General features: G+C 44.1%; 1 protein-coding gene across 7 annotated transcripts in view; it reads right to left on the bottom strand.

Annotated features, from left to right (window-relative positions):
• Nucleotides 1-18,293, bottom strand: part of GLT8D2 (glycosyltransferase 8 domain containing 2) — a 47,843-nt gene that overhangs the window by 1,182 nt on the left and 28,368 nt on the right. For all 7 annotated transcript variants that reach the window (XM_026499785.4, XM_048217922.2, XM_048217923.2 and 4 more), the window contains 6 exons: nt 13,619-13,790; nt 8,248-8,365; nt 6,938-7,022; nt 6,209-6,321; nt 3,938-4,104; nt 2,621-2,733 (listed from right to left, as the gene is read on the bottom strand). In XM_026499785.4, the coding sequence (XP_026355570.1) occupies nt 2,621-2,733; nt 3,938-4,104; nt 6,209-6,321; nt 6,938-7,022; nt 8,248-8,365; nt 13,619-13,790 (768 nt within the window). The remainder of the gene's footprint in view (nt 1-2,620; nt 2,734-3,937; nt 4,105-6,208; nt 6,322-6,937; nt 7,023-8,247; nt 8,366-13,618; nt 13,791-18,293) is intronic.

Genomic DNA, 18,293 nt, shown 5'->3' with positions numbered 1-18,293 from the left:
GTATGGCAACATCTTCCTGTAACGATCTTGTTTTTACCATGTGAAATGTGATGAAGAAGATTCACTTTCTAACACAAAGCTGTGTCCATTTGTTTTTTTGTTAAGATTTTATTTATTTATTTGACAGAGAGAGACAGCCAGCGAGAGAGGGAGCACAAGCAGGGGGAGTGGGAGAGGAAGAAGCGGGCTCCCAGCGGAGGAGCCTGATGTGGGGCTCGATCCCAGGACTCTGGGATCACGCTCTGAGCCGAAGGCAGACGCTTAACAACTGAGCCACCCAGGCGCCCCAAACTGTCTCCATTTGAATATTATTCCCCTCATAAGGAGTCACTTAGAGATGGCGCGTTTACCCTAATCCTGCCATTGCTCAGAGGATTTTTAAGAGTATCTCTTCCAGAAGTACACTAAGATCTTGTGTATGTAATGTAATCTTTTTTTTTTTTTTAGTATCCTCTATGGTGTTAAATTTTCTATGAAAGAGAATTTGATATATTTTTTTTAAACTGAAAATCCCTTAATGAAGAGAAGGTGAATAGCTGGAGTTGTGTGTTAGTCCAGCTTAATATATGATGCAAGAAAAAAAACCCCATCTTCTATTATTCATAAACATAGCTGTGAAGGTGTCTCAGAAGAGGAGCTAGGTGGGGCGCCTGGGTGGCGCAGTCGTTAAAGCGTCTGCCTTCGGCTCAGGGCGTGATCCCGGCGTTCCGGGGTCGAGTCCCACATCGGGCTCCTCGGCTGGGAGCTTGCTTCTTCCTCTCCCACTCCCCTTGCTGTGTTCCCTCTCTCACTGGCTGTCTCTCTGTCACATAAATAAAATAAAATCTTTAAAAAAAAAAAAAAAAAAAAAAAAAGAAGAGGAGCTAGGTGTTTCAGGCTATGGTAACATAATTGGAATAATTATCAACTTCCAAAGACTCTGTACAAAGGAAATGCTCATTTGGGAAGAAGCACCTTAGAGTCTCCTCTCAGTGGGATGTCATCTGTCTGCTCCATGATCGGAGGACTCCCTACGGGCTTGGAGTTTGCTTTTAGCTAAATATATATCATACATTTTAAAAAAAGGCTACCTGCTTAGACCCAAACTTAATACCCATTAGTGTTATATTGCTTTCTGCTTCCAAAACACTCTAAAAACGGAATCATTTTTCAAATGATTTCTGTGTAGATTTACTTTGCAGACTTCCCTGATTCCAAAACCTTCAGCACAGATGTGGTCCCTGTTCTACAAAGAAAAATGATTTCCCGTAGGAAGATTCTGTCCCTTCCTGCGTACCAGTTAGATACTTCCTAAAATGTGACTGAGACTCTGTTCAAGATCATGGAATGTTGTAACCTTATCAATCTAAGCTCTGCATAACTATTCCTACACAACCTTTTTTATAGACCTACAACTTGGATGAGATTTCCTGCACATTGATTACATGGAGACATTGATATTTGACCTAACAGGGAACACAGCATTATTATAAATTAAACCAGATGGAACACTAGTGTCCTTAACTTCCCTGTGTTGCTCCCACGTGCGTACAGGTGCTCAGGAAAATCAAGGAAGATTCTGGTAATGAGACAGAAGCAAATCTACACAGAATCATTAAGAGACAGGAGCCCAGCTTCGATAGTTTTATGTGTCCCTTCTTTTAAAAGGGAGAGTAAGGGACATACCACCCTGCAGGTGGTTCTGAGAATTAGAAATGAGATTCACCTTTGTCACCAGAACTAGCTCAGTTCTTGACAGTGTGGAAGGTACCTAGTAAATATACATCCATAAGCCATTGTCTCCAATTCTAAAATAATGCCCAAATGTCTGAAAACAAGAGGATTTTTAATAACCTTTTTGGTAGCAAAACCTAGATCCCACTCAGGGTATTGCATAACATAAATGTATGCATCACATTACCCTTTTAAAATGCCAAACCTTTCCCAGTTCTAAACAGGTCTGGCCCGTGCTTTTGGCTAAGGGATTGTGGCCATGTGTTTGAATGAACGTGACTAGCTTCTGCACCAGGCTCTGTGATAAGCAATTTACATGTATTAGGTAAATTATTCCTTATAAAAACTTTATAAGGTTCTATCAGCTTCCATTTACAAATGGAGAACTAAGGCACAGGAAGGGTGACTAATTTGCCCAACATAGGCAACAGCAGAGTGGGGGTTGCAGGCCATGTCCTAGAGCCTGCACTCCTGCAGTGAAGGGTGAATAAAAGACTCCCGTGGTACACAGTCAGGAAACAACTTTTTAAAAGAGAAGTTACAAGCCATCTAAATGCATCGTAAACCATTACGCTACGTCGTGTGGTTTTGCCCACTGCAGGCTACTGCAGGAGGGCCAAGAGGCAAGTGAAGAAGTTCTGACAGTGGAAGTCCTATTTTACCAGTAGGTAATGTTCACTGAGCACATACTGTCTGCTGAGCCTGAGGCCACGTGCATCCCATGAATTCCTGGAAATGCACCTCGGGGGCCGTTTTCATCAGCTGCGTTTGTAGGATCCGAGCAAGAACCTCCAAGATCACCTGGAGGACGTGCACGGAGGCAGCTGGTGTGATAGCACACTCTCCGCCCCTCGGTGCCCACTGGTCTGTAAAGTGCACACGTGGGTTGTCTCCCTAAATTACTTACCCAGGTGCCGAATGTGCCACAGGGGGTTGATGGCCGAGTATTTCCCGTGAAACACAATCAGCATTGGGGAGGTGGCCACCCCTCCACCCAGGGAGCTGCTGTAGAGATTTTCCCTAAGAAATGGAATAGAAAAGCAACATTTGGCCTCAAGCCGCACAGACTCGGATAAAGTAGAATCTTCTAATTTTGAAGGATATAAGACAGTCTCCCACTATATAATAAGACTATAGTTTTTCATTTTCCCCCAACCTTTTATTTTGAAAATTGTCAGACTTCTACAAAATTATAAGAATACCATGAATTCCCATATAATTCGTCTAGACTCACAGCATAGCATTTTGCCATTTTAATTTTCAGCCTTTTTAATGGCAAATATGGAAGATCAAATTCCAGTCCTACATTATGTAGAGAAACTATTACAAACTCAAGGTTATGATGGTATTTAAAATATCCAGGTAAAAAAGATGGACAGGAAATACAATGACATGGTAATAGTTGTTGTGTTAGAAGGGTGTTTTTTTTTTTCTATTTTAAAACTTCAATAATGAAAAATGATACATTTTTAAAAATTCAACCTTCAAAAACAAAGTTGAGTTTATAAAATAATTCTTTTTTATTTATTTGAGAGACAGAGAGAATGGGGGGGTGACAGAGGGAGAAGCAGACTCCCTGCTGAGCAGGGAGCCCAATGTGGGGCTCATTCCTGGGACTCCAGGATCATGACCTAAGCCGAAGTCACTTGTTTAAGTAACTGAGCCACCCAAGCGCCCCTATAAAATAATTCGTAAAACAAATCTATGTAAGAAGGAGAAACTCGACTGAGATAAATGATTTTCAGTGGAGAAGGTTCACTAGGCTTTTGGGAGAAGACTTAAAATTACATTATTAGGGGCGCCTGGGTGGCTCAGCGGTTAAGCGTCTGCCTTCGGCTCAGGGTGTGATCCTGGCGTTCTGGGATCGAGTCCCACATCAGGCTTCTCTGCTGACAGCCTGCTTCTTCCTCTCCCACTCCCCTGCTTGTGTTCCCTCTCTCGCTTGCTGTCTCTGTCAAATAAATAAATAAAACCTTTTTAAAAATTACATTATTAATTCATTAGAAAACTGTTTGCATAATAAGATTCTGCAGGATCTCGCTTCCGCTGACATACCATCTGAGACTAGATTGTCATCTCTTGTCCCCATTCTTTCTCATCAGTGCCTCTGTAAGAAAATCTGACCTAAGCTGTCTGTGAAACATTTCTAACCTGAGTTATGCATAGAAAATTAACAGATAACTCTGCTGCCAAGCACAGAAAATGTAGAGAGGTTTGCACATACTCCACGTTTTTTTGCATCCATTTCTCCAGTTGTTTGGTGATGCGCTGGTGCTTCCATTCCGTCATGTTGGCCACAATCACCCCCGGATTGAAAGAGCAAGTGCTGGGGCTTATGCCAAGGTCTTTAATAGTCTTCTTCCTGTAGTCCAGATAGCCCATGTATGTATTCTATAAAGGAACAGGAGATGCTTTTGACCAAATCTCTTGTTTCTGGAAAATCATCATTTTCTTGAAGCCACCGTGCAGTATTTCTGGGTTTCCTGCTCTGTCACCAGCCACTTCCTAGCGTCCCTAGCTGGTTTTCTCATTTCCCCAACCTCTAAGTCTGAGTGCCCCCAGCCTCGCTTCCAGCACCTGTTCCTCTCTCTAGGATGAACTCCCCCGACAGCCTCATCCAGTCTCATGGCCCGAAATGCTATCCGCATAGCCAGCCCCGACGTCTCTGGATTTCCAGCTCCTGCCACATCTGCCACCTCTGTCTCCGGGAGGCTTAACAAGGCAGCTCCTCTTACATTCAAACACGGATCCCAATCCTGTCCCAAACCTGCTTCCCGACAAGCCGCCCCACCTCAGTTACTAGCAACTCTATTCTTCCAGATACTTAGGCAAAAAACCCAGGGTCGTTAGGTCCTCTGTGGCTCCTCATTCACTTTTCATCCAAATCTGTCAGCAAGTCCTGTTGGTCTCATGTTCCAAACTACACTGTCTGTGCTGCTACCTTCCCGGTCCAGGCCACCATCACCAGTCACAGGATTTCTGCAAGCTCCTCCTGAACTCTTCCTGCTTCCACCCTTTTCCACTCCACTCTGTCTCTATGTCACTCCTCTGCTCAGAGCCTCTCCAGTGGCTTCCCAGCTCAGAGTAAAAGCCCGAGTTCCTGAGATGGGCTGCCAGGCCCGGCACCATCCACCCTCTTTCTAACATCTGTGCTCGCCCCTGTTTCCTCTGCCACACTGCTCTCCTTGTTCCTTCAGTACAAGGAGGACACACTCCTGCCTCAGGACCTTTGAACTTGCCGTGACCTCTCCTTGGAATGTTCTTCCCCTAGATACCTGCCGAGGTGCTTCCCTCAGCTCTTTCAGGTGTATGTCTTCTTTCGGCGACATCACCTCAACAGAGCCTTCTGCTCTGATCACCCCGTTTAAAACACAGCCCGACCCACACCCTGACCCTCTGTTAAATACTTTGTTTACTGACTATCTCTTCCCACTAAAATGTAAACTGCACAAAGGCAGGAATTTTAGTTTTGTTTACTGTCTCACTGGTACTAAAACAGTGTCAGGCCCAGAGGGAGGCTGAACGGATGTGACGTGAGGCAGGACATAGTGTCTCACGCGCACGGGCTGTCCTAACCCGCCTCAGTGTGGCGCTCAAATGTAACAGGGAAATAATGGAAACACGCGCACTTGCTGGGCGCCAGGCAGTTGTGGGAACTTTGCACGCATTACCTCATTCATTGCATGCAGTCAGTGTCCATGTATTAACTAATTTAATTCTCACAATAACTCGACAAGGGAAGTACTCTTACTACCTCTGTTGGACAACTGAGGGAGAAGACGACTGTCACTGGCCCAGGGTTACAAACCTACTGAGTGATGGAGTCGAGCTTTGGACCAAGTCGGGGGCAGCCTGGAAGCCTACGCCTCCAAGCGTGTCACATCTCTGTTGTCACGCATACAAAATTATTTCCTGGGATTTTTTTTTGGAGAACACCATTTGATTCTTAACAGCACCTTGTATTTGAAAGCCATCCTTTTGGCTTCAGAATTCCATACAGGTTCAACTTTCCTCATTTCCTCCAGGATAAGGAGCTCTTTAGCCTTGAGGAAAATCAGTATTCTCCCCTAGTGAAAGGGGGGAAAGCAATGATCACAGCTCTGAAAACAGAACCCAAAGTTCAGGGAGTCTCTTACAGGAAACCCCATCTCGGCCAGGGAGTGCGGTTCCAGCCACCTACAGAACAAGGGTCCGTTCTGGAGCATTACCGCAGGCTGGATTGGGCATCACGCCATTTCATCGCAGCTCACAAAAACAGAGCAGAACAGGAACCGTTGTGGCCGTGTTTCAGACAAGAACGGGACTTGCAGGGTTAGTTTGCCCCACACTCGGTAGGCACGGAGCTGGGCTGGAACGGGCTGCCAGGGCCCCCGGGCCATTCTGCCTCCCCGCGGTCCCGGGCGGGGTTCGGCCAGGTTAGATTATTGTGAGCTGTGGGGAAGGGAAGGGATGAGAGCAGCAGGGCGAAGGCAGGACCTCCAAGCAGCGAGCCCACCTGCAGCCCCACAAATCTGTTCATGTCCTGAGCCGAGGGCAAATCGCAGTCACCCGAGAAAGCTGCCGCATGGCCCAGGGCCAACGTGGTGTCATAGAGTTCTTGGATATCACCTGAATTTAGAAACACCAGGAGTTAAAATATTATAGCATTTGTTTTAGAGCTAGATAGAGCCTTAGAACGTCAGACCGTCCCCAATTTTGCTATGGAGGAAAAGTATGTGATCCCAATTTCAAGTGGCCTGGCGATTGACTTAGTAACTAGCTTGTCTCAGTTCAGAAAGCCACTTGATGGTAAGCTCGGATCGGCACTGGGCCGATTTCTTTACGTCTGTTTGCCATGTACCAACACACCTGTGCTCATTTTATTTGCACGTGGGAGACAGAAAGCAACACTGAAACACCCAAACTTAGCTCACTTCTGAGAATGTCATTAGGGAGACTTCATTGCCCTACATCGTAGGGATGCAGAGAAAGGGAAGGCTACTAGGTTATTTATTGCTGACTTTGACAGAGTAGCTTTCAGAAGGTCAGCTGGACTGTCCAGGGAAGTGAGTATCGACCCCCGTTTTCAAACTATTCGCAAACTTGTAACACTACTATTCTCTCCCGACTTGAGTACACAAGTCAAAAGCACTGGGCACCTAGCTCTTTGGAAAACGAAGGAGATAAGTCATTCTACTTATCAGCTACTCCTTTTCCCAGCGTTCTTGGCAGTCCGCGAGTATACCTTGTACAATGACATCATCGTCCAAATAGATGACTTTCTCATGTTGATGGATAAGCAGAGGGAGATAAAATCGAACAAAGTTCAGCTGTTAAAACAACAAAAGAAGCGATGGTGGGGAAGAGGCTTGTGGCTCCGTGTCTTCTAGCGCTGGGGGGGGGGGGGTGGCTTTGACCGTGGCCTCAGCTCAATTCCAGGTCCGGAGCAAAATATGCCTCACTGCAGCGTCCCAGTGCCCAGTGATGGGGGCCTGGGGCTGCCACCCGTGCTGGCTGATCAGCGCCCTCCTCCATCCCAACCCTCAGCCACCGAGGCGGTGACGGGACACTTTCACCGCTGTGCACGGCTACTGTGGGAGGCAGAGGCTTCCTTCCCGGTCAGTCTTTCAGGCCACAGACTGCCTGCTCTCCTCTACACTCGTAATTTGCTGTCAACTAAATTAGCCTCATGCACACGCGCACGTGCACACACACACGCACGCACAGATATCCACACGCACGTGCACACACACATGGGCACAGAGGCATCCCAGCCACAAGTTCGGCCGCTTAGCTCCTTGGCCCAGAAAAACTCAGGCAGGCAAGAGCTGAGGGTGGGAGTCATATAGTTTTATCAGCCACACCTCTTAATCCAAAATCCCATCTCAGCTCACAGTCTGATAATAAATAAAAGGAACTGGGAAAAGATTATGTCATCCAAGGGCTTAGAATTGAGTAAATTTTCGAGGATGGATTCCAGTAACAATTATATGTAGAAGGTGGCTGCATTTTCTGTAAACCTTCCATCAGCACTACTCTTTATGCAAAAAAGAGTCCCTTTTGTAAGAACTCTTGCAGTAAAATACCTTAAGGTTCCCAATGCTAGGGAAAATAGTGGGTGTCTCCTGAAAATATCTTAGTTGATCCTATGAGATATATAATCTATCATGCTACTGTTTTTCCTTAGCTTCTGGAATACTCTGGGCTAAATTTAATGTCCAATTGCAGTACACACAACAGCCTGTGGGTTGGGAATATTTTTTCCTGGCCTCACTATTTGGCCCCTACCGCCAACTCCTACAGGCATATTCACACACATAAATCCAACCTACATTTTCTTATGCTTCATTTCTTCCTTAATAGCTTCATTATATTTATGTAAACTATCTTAAATCCTTCTGGAACAGGTGGCTTATAAATTATAAATAAGCAGAGCTTGGTGGAGATCTAACACTGCTTCAAAAATATTCCATCCGCGTCCCAGTGGCTAGTGTTCCACACTGAGCGAGGGTCTCACCAAAGACTGTCCCCAGCATGTGCGTGTTTCCTACTCACAGGCTGGAGCAATTCGGGCCTTGATGAGTCTGGTCTGATCTTCCCTTTGAGGACTATAGGGTTGAATTCCACGATTTTAAAGTTTATTTCTCTTAGCTTAGAATGTTCGATCCATTTTCTAAAGAGATGACAAAAAAAAAAAAACCCACAAAAATAAAGCTCTAGTATATACCTCCAACCTTTCCTCAATTTGCCTGTTGCTTCAATCTGTTGCCTCCTTAGAAAGTTAAAAATAAAATGTGTATAAACTTAGTAGACTTTAGTCTATAAATCCTGATTTCTTTTCCCCCCCAATCTGGTCTGGCTTCAAATCTTTCCTCTCTTTTTCCTTTAATTCGCATAACTCTGGAAAGGAAATGACGCAAAATAGTAATAACCAAATATCTCCCCAGATCCACATAATCTCCACAGGAAACTGGAAGAACAAAAATGTTCCTTCTTTCTCATAAAGCAGCATCTGTGGTTGCTGGTCTATGTTTGCCACGGGCTAACAGATTTATCAAGTTATGAAGCAGGACATTCTGAATCTTCTCGATGGAAGTCATTCTTACTCTGCTGTTTGGACTCCAAGGATGATTTGAAGTTATCCTTATCTCTTTGTCTCTGTCTCTCACTGTTCCCCACCTGTCCTCACTTCCCACCTTCACCTCCTCCCTATCCCCACCCCCTCCCCTTGTTTGTTTAGTCTTACACAATTTGTGACTATCTTTTATCCAATTAATAATACAATTCTTGGTAGAAATTACCTCAAAATACAAAAAAAAAAAAAGCCACACATGGTAGCATTTGTTGTTCAAAAATCAACAAAAGAGTCGACCTTCTGAATAAAATTTAGATCTGCAAAATTTGAACCATAAAAACCAGTCATTTACACAACATTATATGTCAATTCTATCTCAATAAATCCAGAGGTGGGGAGATGTCATGTCAATAAGATAGACAATCCAACTGAAAAACTGGCAAGAGACTCAAGCATGCACGGGACTTTCTATGTGGCCAAGAAATGTGGGAAAAACAGTGCTCCAACTCATTAGAAATAAAGGGATCTCAAGTTAAACCACAGTGAGATAGCCCTGGACATCCGTCAGAATGGCAAAGTTAAAAAGACTGACCATACCACGTTGGGTAGCGGATGTTACAAGGGTATGTGTACTTTGTGATGACTCACTAAGCTGTATGCAGGATTTATGCAATTTTCTGTTTTTGTATTATACTTGAGTGAAAAGAGGGGTTTTGGTTTTTAATAATTTAAAACAGGGAATAGTAGACTGCACAACCCAGAGCTGGGAGACAGTCCCTGCTCAGAGCCCGGGAGGTCATGCCTTCTGTTCAAGTACAAACCCTTACTCAGAACATATTATACATGCTACCCTTTGGGGTTTGGTGATCTGGTTTTCATACCCACAGATAATTACAGGGCTGTTAACAGCAGGCTAAAGCAACAATCTGCAACAATAGATGATAAGAAGAGCGAGAAATGAGACAGAAAATCTAGAACCTATACATAAGCCCTCAAACCCACAGGAGCCAAGGACCATTTAGATTAGGAGTGAGTGTCTTCCATATCCCAGTGCCTCCTAATAGTGGCTAGGACTTAAAAACCTAATTACCAATGTCATCCATAAATATATTCTTGGGGAGCCTGGCTGGCTCAGTTGGAAGAGCGTGCAAATCTTGATCTTGGGGTCATGAGTTTAAGCTCCACGTTGGATGGAGAGATTACTAAGATAAATAAGCTTAAGAAAAATAAATTCTTTCTTTCTTTTTTAAGATTTTATTCATTTATTTGAGGAAGAGAATGAGAGAGAGAGAGAGAGAGAGCATGAATGGGGGGAGGGGCAAAGGCCCAGGGAAAAGCAGGCGCCCTGCTGAGCAGGGAGCCCAACAAGGGGTGATTCCAGGCCCCAGGGGCCATGGCCTTCGACTGAGCCACACAGGTGCCCCTTTCCTTTCTTCAATTTTTAAAAATTTTTTAAATTTTTTTAAAATTTTTTTTTAAGATTTTATTTATTTACTCGACAGAGATAGAGACAGCCATCGAGAGGGAACGCAAGCAGGGGGAGTGGGAAAGGAAGAAGCAGGCTCATAGTGGAGGAGCCTGATGTGGGGCTCAATCCCATTACGCCGGGATCACGCCCTGAGCCGAAGGCAGATGCTTAACCACTGTGCCACCCAGGCGCCCCTTTCCTTTCTTCAATTTTTTTTTAGTCTCCATGCCCAGTGTAGAGCCCAAAGCAGGGCTTAAATTCATAATCCTGAGATCAAGACCTGAGCCTATACCAAGAGTCAGATGCTTAACCGACTGAGACACCCAGGCGCCCCTAGTTCTCCTTCCGAATAATGGAAATAATACTTCAAATGCCTTGAACTTTCCTTCATCACTGCTGTCCCTAATCCCTCCATCCTCCCCAGAGATAGCCACTGTTACACAGATGGAGATCTTTAGGTCTTTTTCTTTATAGAAACACATACATGTACATGTACACATTTATAGTTTGGGGTTTTTTTTTAAGATTTTATTTATTTATTTGATAGAGACAGCACAAGCAGGGGGAGTAGCAGGCAGAGGAAGAAGCAGGGTCCCCACTGAATGGAGAGCCCCACATGGGACTCAATCCCAGGACCCTGGGCTCATGACCTCAGCCAAAGAGAGATGCTTAACCAACTGAATCATCCAGGTGCCCCCCTTTTTAAAAGATTTTATTTTTAAGTAATCTCTACACACAATGTGGGGCTTGAACTCACAACCCTGAGATCAAGGGTCATATGCTCTACCAACTGAGCCAGCCAGGTACCCCTAGTTTTTTAATTTTTAAAGCCAAAAACTGAATGTCTTTGTCCCTCTCCCCCCTCAAATTCATGTGTTGAAACCTAATCCCCAACATGATGACATCTGGAGGTGTGGCCTTCAGAAAGTGATTAGGTCCTGAGGGTGGAGCCCTCGCGAATGGGATTCGTGCCCTTATAGAAGAGACCCCAGTGAACCCCCTTCCCCTTCCACCATGGGAGGGCACAGCAAGAATACAGCCCTCTGTGAACCAGGAAGCAGGCCCTTACCGCGCGTGGAACTGGCTGCGGCCTAGACCTTGGGCTTTACGGCCTCCAGAACCGTGAGAAATACATTTCTATCTTTATAAGCCACCCAGTCTGGGGCATGCTGTTACAGCCTGAACGGATAAGACACTCATAAAATGGATCATACCATATGAGGCCTACTGCAACGTGCATCTCCTACTTGACAATAGGCCTCGAGGACCTTCTTGGTCAGAATACCCGCATCGCCTTCTTTCTCTTTTAATTACAGTATAGTGATGCAACACTTCCATCCATCACTCGGGGCTCATCACAACAAGTGCTCTGCTTAACCCCCACGCTCCTGTTTCACCCAGCCCCCACCCATCTCCCCTCGGGGAACCAGTGGTTTGTTCTCTATAGTTGAGAGTCTGTTTCTTGGTTTGTCTCTCTTTCTCTCTCTCTCTTTTTTCCTTTGCTCATTTTTTTGTTTCTTACATTCCACGTATGAGTGAAACCATGTTATTTGTCTTTCTCTGACTGACTTATTTCACTTAGCGTAAGACCCTCTCGTTCCATCCACGTCATTGCAAATGGCAAGATTTCATTCTTTTTTATGGCTGAATCATACTCCATTATATACACATAGCATCTTGTCTTTATCCATTCATCTATCTGTGGACACTTGGGCTGCTCCCTTGATTTGCCTATTGTAAATAAGGCTGCTATAAACGTAGGACTGCATGTATCACTCTGAGTTGGTGTTTTTGTATTTGGGTGGTAAACACCCAGGAGTGCAATGACTGGATTGTAGGGTAGTTCTATTTTTAACTTTTGGAGGAACGTCCATACTGTGCTCCACAGTGGCTCCAGCAGTTCTATGCACATAAAACTTTATTAGACATTGCCATATTGCCCTCTCAAAATGCATTACCAATTTACAAAGTGGACATTGTTAAAATAAGTAATAAGCATGTCCATTTCTTGCACTGGATATTGTTGTCCTATATAATTTTTACCATCTCGATGAGTGAAAAATTATATGTCATTGTCATTTTAATTTGCATTTCCCTGTTAGTAACACAAAATACCTTCTCATGTTTGTTGACCATTTGTATTTTTTCTTCTGTCAATTGTCTGTTTGTATTCCACACTCATTTTTCTACTAGATGCTTATATGTTTAAAATTTTTTTGTAAGAATTCTTTATATACTTTGGATAGTAATCCTTCATCTATAATACATGTTGAAATATTTTGCCTAGTTCATTGTATGATTAATTTCACTTACAGTATTTTTCATCATTTAAAAGTTTGTAGGGGCGTCTGGGTGGCTCAGTCAGTTAAGTGTCTGCCTTCAGCTCAGGTCTTGATCCCAGGGTTCTAGGATTGAGCCCCGAATCAGGTTCCCTGCTCAGGGGGAGTTTGCTTTTCCGTTTCCCTCTGCCGCTCTCCCTGCTCATGCGCTCGCTCGCTCTCTCTCTCTAAATAAATAAATAAATAAAATCTTTAAAATAAATAAATAAATAAAGTCCTTGTGTGCTAATTCCAACACTTGGGTTCTTTAAAACAAACAAACAAATGAATAAATAAATAAAGTTTTTAAATGTTATACAGTAAAATCTGGCCTTTTTTTTTGCTTATGTTTTTTTTTAAGATTTTATTTATTTACTTGCAAGAGAGGGAACACAAGCAGGGAGAGTGGGGGAGGGATAAGCAGGCTTCCCACCAAGCAGGGAGCCTGATGCGGGCCTCAATCCCAGGGTCCTGGGATCATGACCTGAGCCAAAGGCAGAGGCTTAATGACTGAGCCACCCAGGTGCCCCTGCTTATGATTTTTTGGGCTTACAGTCACTTTCCATAGCAAAATTATATAATTATCCCACATTTTTATAATACTTCAAAATTGTATTTTCTGTTCATTACCTCTAAATCCATTTCCAATTTGTTTTTTTTTAGTATGTTGTGTGACAGGAAACAGATCGCTGTGCAGTTCAAAAATTATAATTAGTGATGATTCCGGGTCATATTAAAATGATATTATATTAATATCCTCCCAGGTAAAGAAATCAGAGAAAAGAGAAACCATTTTAGAAAGAAAGACTTCCACATGACGAGCTTAAGGATTGTAATTCTTTAGTTCAGTAGACAATGGCTTGGGTAGAATGATGCATTGCCCTACGAGATTAATGAGGCTCTGCTGAAACTTCCTTTGCTGGGCAACACATTCGTCAGGTCACCAAGTAAACCTCGAATAATTCAAATGACATTTATCAAACCCAAAACATAGGGAAATCCTTTTAAGGAAAGAAAGAAAGATGAAAAAGTAGAAAACCCCAAAGTCTACAGTGCACAAATTACCGGATTCGAGACAGAGTGTTCCGGAGTCCAACGACATAGAACAGAATGTTGGCGTCAGTGTTGCTGTAGATGCTATTGATGGCAGCCATGGTGGCCCCCATTCTCCCCGCCGCGGCACAAATCACCACAGGAATCTCCTCCTCCATTTCCTCAGGAGGCTCAGAGTCATCGTCTGGAAACATCAAATCCAGTGTCTTAGAACATGAAGGAATTTCATAGTGGGGCCAGTTTAAATTGTCTTCCACACTCCTGGGGCAAGACAGCGTAGTGTAGAAGAGAGAGCCGACTGGTCTCCAACACCCAGTCTCTTCTTCTCTTAGAAAAAGAACATTGGAATTTTAGCTGGCACATAGCCAACCAGGAAAAATATATTTCTCAGACTCCCTTGCAAGTCTGTGGGAACATGTTCTGACCAATGGGAGGTTAGCGCAGGTATGTGTGTGACTACTGGGTTTGCCTTTGAAAGCAATGTGTTGGCCTCCCCTCTTCCTTACCCCCTTCTCATTGTCTGGGATGGAAACATGATGACAGGACTTAGGGCAGCCATCTTGGACCACAAGATGGAAGCTACCTGTGGAGGACACCAAAACCCCAAGAGAGAAGGAATCTTGATCTGGACGATTCCACACTTCTGGATGAAGTGGGGAATGGACACATCACACTTTCACTTGAGAGAGAAAATAAACTGTTTCCAGTTCAGGCATTATTATTTTGGAGCTCTCTTACAGAAGCCAATCAGACAGCCTAACACAGACACACAGTTGAAAAATATGTGAAGAAATGAATGCCTCATTCTATTCAACGGTTCTCAGCTCCTCAACTCTTTCCTAAATTAGAATATTTACCCTGCCTACACTGCTATAAAATCTACTGCTTGTGATCTTCCTTCTCTTATCCACCCTCCAGTCAAGTTCTAAAAGTTGATAGCAGGGGCGCCTGGGTGGCACAGCGGTTAAGCGTCTGCCTTCGGCTCAGGGCGTGATCCTGACGTTCTGGGATCGAGCCCCACATCGGGCTCCTCCGCTAGGAGCCTGCTTCTTCCTCTCCCACTCCCCCTGCTTGTGCTCCCTCTCTCGCTGGCTGTCTCTATCTCTGTCACATAAATAAATAAACTATTTAAAAAAAATAAAAAAATAAAAGTTGATAGCAAGAGAAAGGCGGTAAATGCAAGAGCATGACTAATGTACAAGAGGGATAACTGATTGTTCTTCTGGGCCGTGGCTGATATAAACACTGGTGTTGTAACACCATATTCTGACACCACGTGCAATTTTCCAGGATGAAGGATAATAATTATCAGTAGGTAGAGTGTCCACGATCAGACGGCCTTTTGGTTTTTACTTGAAGCTCGCTCTCTCTTTACAGATACTTTTTGCAAAATACCACTCAGGTGCAGGATAGTTCTAGCTGATATTTAATCCAACAAATACATATTAAACTAACTACCAGGACCTGTGCTTTGTATGACTTAAGGAACATTGAAGGGTCTGCCCCTTCTCCTCCAATGTCTCTTCACAGGCTGGCCACCACACTGGACACGTCCTCCGCGAGAATAAGTTTGTTTTCACCGTATCTTTACTGACACGAGGAAATGCTCATAATGCAATGTCAAGGGGGAAAAGAATACAAAATTTTCTCTAGTATGTGGTGCACAAAGTCACCACAGGAATCTCATCTAGCGAATGATCCCCACATGATATATACAGACATACATATTTTCAAATGGATCTACATCTGTTTATGGAATTATGAGTGATTTCAGCTTCCTTATTTGCATCTCTTATGTTTTCCAAATTCTCTAAAGTAACCATGGTTACTTTTATTTAAAAAAAAAAAAAAGAAAGAAAATATTTCAGACAAAAATATTTCTGTCATCGTGGGGAGATTTCCTCACCATGCGGCATGATACCTGCCGGCAGTGAAGTGAACTGGCCCAAATGCAAATCTGACTATGTTTCTCCACTGCTTCCCATCCTCCAGGGGTTCCCGTACGGTAAAGCCACCTCTCCTTTGCCTGGTACACAAGGTGCCTCAGGATCCAGCCCCTGCTCGCTTCCCTAGCTCTGACTCCTTCCATTCCAGCAATACTAAACTACTTGTGGTCCCCTGAATACTGCACCAGGCAGGTTGTCCCTGTCCCCAGTGCCTTTGCACACACCATTCCTGATGCCTGGAATGCTCCTTCCATCCTTTCCTGCATGGCTAACTCTGACACCGTCATTCCAGATCAGACCCTTCAGGAAGCCTGCACAAATTAGTTCAACCCCTGTCTGTGCTCACTTTGGCCTTGTTTGTGGCTGGATATAGCTGCATTGAAATTGTTGTTGTTGTTGTTGTTGTTGTTGTTGTTGCATGTCTTTCCTTTCTCTCCCGTTACCTCGGAGCTCCATGAGGGCCGGGACAGTATCTCATTCATCTCTATCTGCTCACTTGCAGCTAGCATAGTGCCTGGAACACGGTAGATTCTTAATATATTTTGGAGGAATGGATGAATGGATAGATGAATTTATTAAATACCTCTCTTTGAGCACTGACCCCACTGCACACAAAGCATCTATTCATGTGTCTGTCTGCCCCGCTAGACTGTGAGCTCATTATAGTATCCCCGCTGAGTCTGGCACCTAGGAAGCACTTAATAAAAGTTTGCTGGACTTAACTGAACTGAACTGATGTGTAGATCTCACAGAACAGAGCTTTGGAGGAATAATTCCTGGGCTACTCTGAGGCGCCAAGAGAGAGAAGGCTAGAAAGCTGGGGCAGAGCCAGGCTGTCAGGCAACAGGCAGAATAAGGGAGGAGGAAGGTGTCCCCAGGAAGAAGGGCCACCCCAAGCGGTCAAACACCAAGTTTACAGCTCTGCTACAGACTGCCACACTTCTTGGAGCCTCTGCCAGGCTGAGGAGCTGGAAACTAACCTAAGCCAAAAACACTGCTCTCTGCCAAGAAGTCTTCCCTGGATAGAATATGGATGAGGCACACTGGAGAAAGAGGGGGAAAGATTTATCGACCGTAAATTCTTCACTAATGTCTCATCCTTGTGGCTTCTTGGGGAATCATCCACTATATTTGAATCTGTTGTGCCAATAGGTGCCTAAGCCAATTCACCATAAGATTTAGCTGCTTGGTGCCCATAAAATCTCTAGAAAACACCATACTGATGGCAGTATGGACTAGAAATGTATTACATTGCACTAGTCTGTTCCTACAAGCAGCTCTTATCAGACCACGCCCATTCCTAGAAAAAGTGAAATGTCTGCTCTCCCTCGCCAAGTCTCTGAATCCCATTTCAAATTAGGATCGTTTCAGCCAAGCATGTAAACTTGTCTCACTTCAAATGGGCCAGGTGTGAATCACCAGCTAATTATCAGGAGATTACATCAAATGTCATTATCAGGAGAACACACAAAACGGCACCGTGCTTTTCGTCAGCATGTGACTTGGCAGGGCTTCTGGATAGTGCCTTATACCACCAGTTCTTTGAATTACTATCTTTGAAAATAGAACAATTAATATGGAATAGGTGGAGCACAGAGGGGTTTTACTGATTCTGTATTCTAGAATGGTCGATAAATGTCATTGTACATTTCTCACAGCCCATGTACAACAGCAGGAGTGAACCCTAATGATGCAGACTGTGGACACTGGGTGATAATGATGTGCCCATGAAGGTTCATCAGTTGTCCCTAATGTACCATCTGGTGGGGGATGTTATTAGTGGGGGAAGCTCTGTGCGTGTGTAGGGGCAGGGGTTATATGGGAAACCTCTGTGCCTTCCACTCAGTTTTGCTGTGAACCTAAAACTGCTCTTTTTCGCACACTTTTGAAAAAAGTTTTATTTATTTATTTGAGAGAGAGAGAGAGAGCACACGAGCAGGGTGAGGGGCACAGGGAGCCCGATGTGGGGACTCGATCCCAGGACTCCAGGATCATGACCTGAGCCAAAGGCAGAGGCTTCACCAACTGAGCCACCCAGGTGCCCCTAAAACTACTCTTTTTAAAAAATAAAGTCTATTAAAAATATGCACTTCTTGAAAAAAATTCCAGCCCCAGTTTCCAATAAACCATGATGATCTTCTTCAGACCTCTCCACTCCCATCCCAAAGGTAGATCTCTGCTACGGGTGTAGTGCGTGCCTCCCAAATCCTTCTTTGTGTTATTCTAGAAGGAAATATACCACTTACGGGTGGTGTTTTCACACCAAAGTGAAATCATACTTTTCACGGTTTTCTGCAACTTAGCGTTTTCCACTTAACACAGACGTCTTTCCATGGCAACACTATATCCTTCTGAATGGTGGTTCATTAACACTGGTTCTTGTTTCTTTACCTCTGAATGGGATAAAAATGTGACACTGGACCCATTCGTGGGCTCCAAACACTTTATCGGTCCAGGGCTAATTAATAAGCCAGGATGTGCATTTCCTTACCGTTGTTCTAACAGCTGTTACCAAAGCTATTCCTTTCTCTCTGTGGAGAAAGGAATTTGTAGTGGGATTCCACTGGCCAAATGTGTTGGTTTATGGGCAGGGATTGAAGGGCGAGGAGGGAAGAACTTGAAGTTCAGACAACTTTTGAGCTTGTATGGCTTCCTTTCTCTATTGAGGCATAATTTATCGTTAGGCACTGAATTGCATAAATTCATATGTTGAAGCCCTAACCTCTAGTACCTCAGAATGT

The sequence above is a fragment of the Ursus arctos genome, unplaced genomic scaffold (assembly GCF_023065955.2).
Source record: "Ursus arctos isolate Adak ecotype North America unplaced genomic scaffold, UrsArc2.0 scaffold_21, whole genome shotgun sequence".
Classification (NCBI taxonomy): Eukaryota; Metazoa; Chordata; class Mammalia; order Carnivora; family Ursidae; genus Ursus; species Ursus arctos.
Note: the sequence above shows the minus strand (reverse complement) of the source record. Positions and strands in the feature narration are given on the sequence as shown.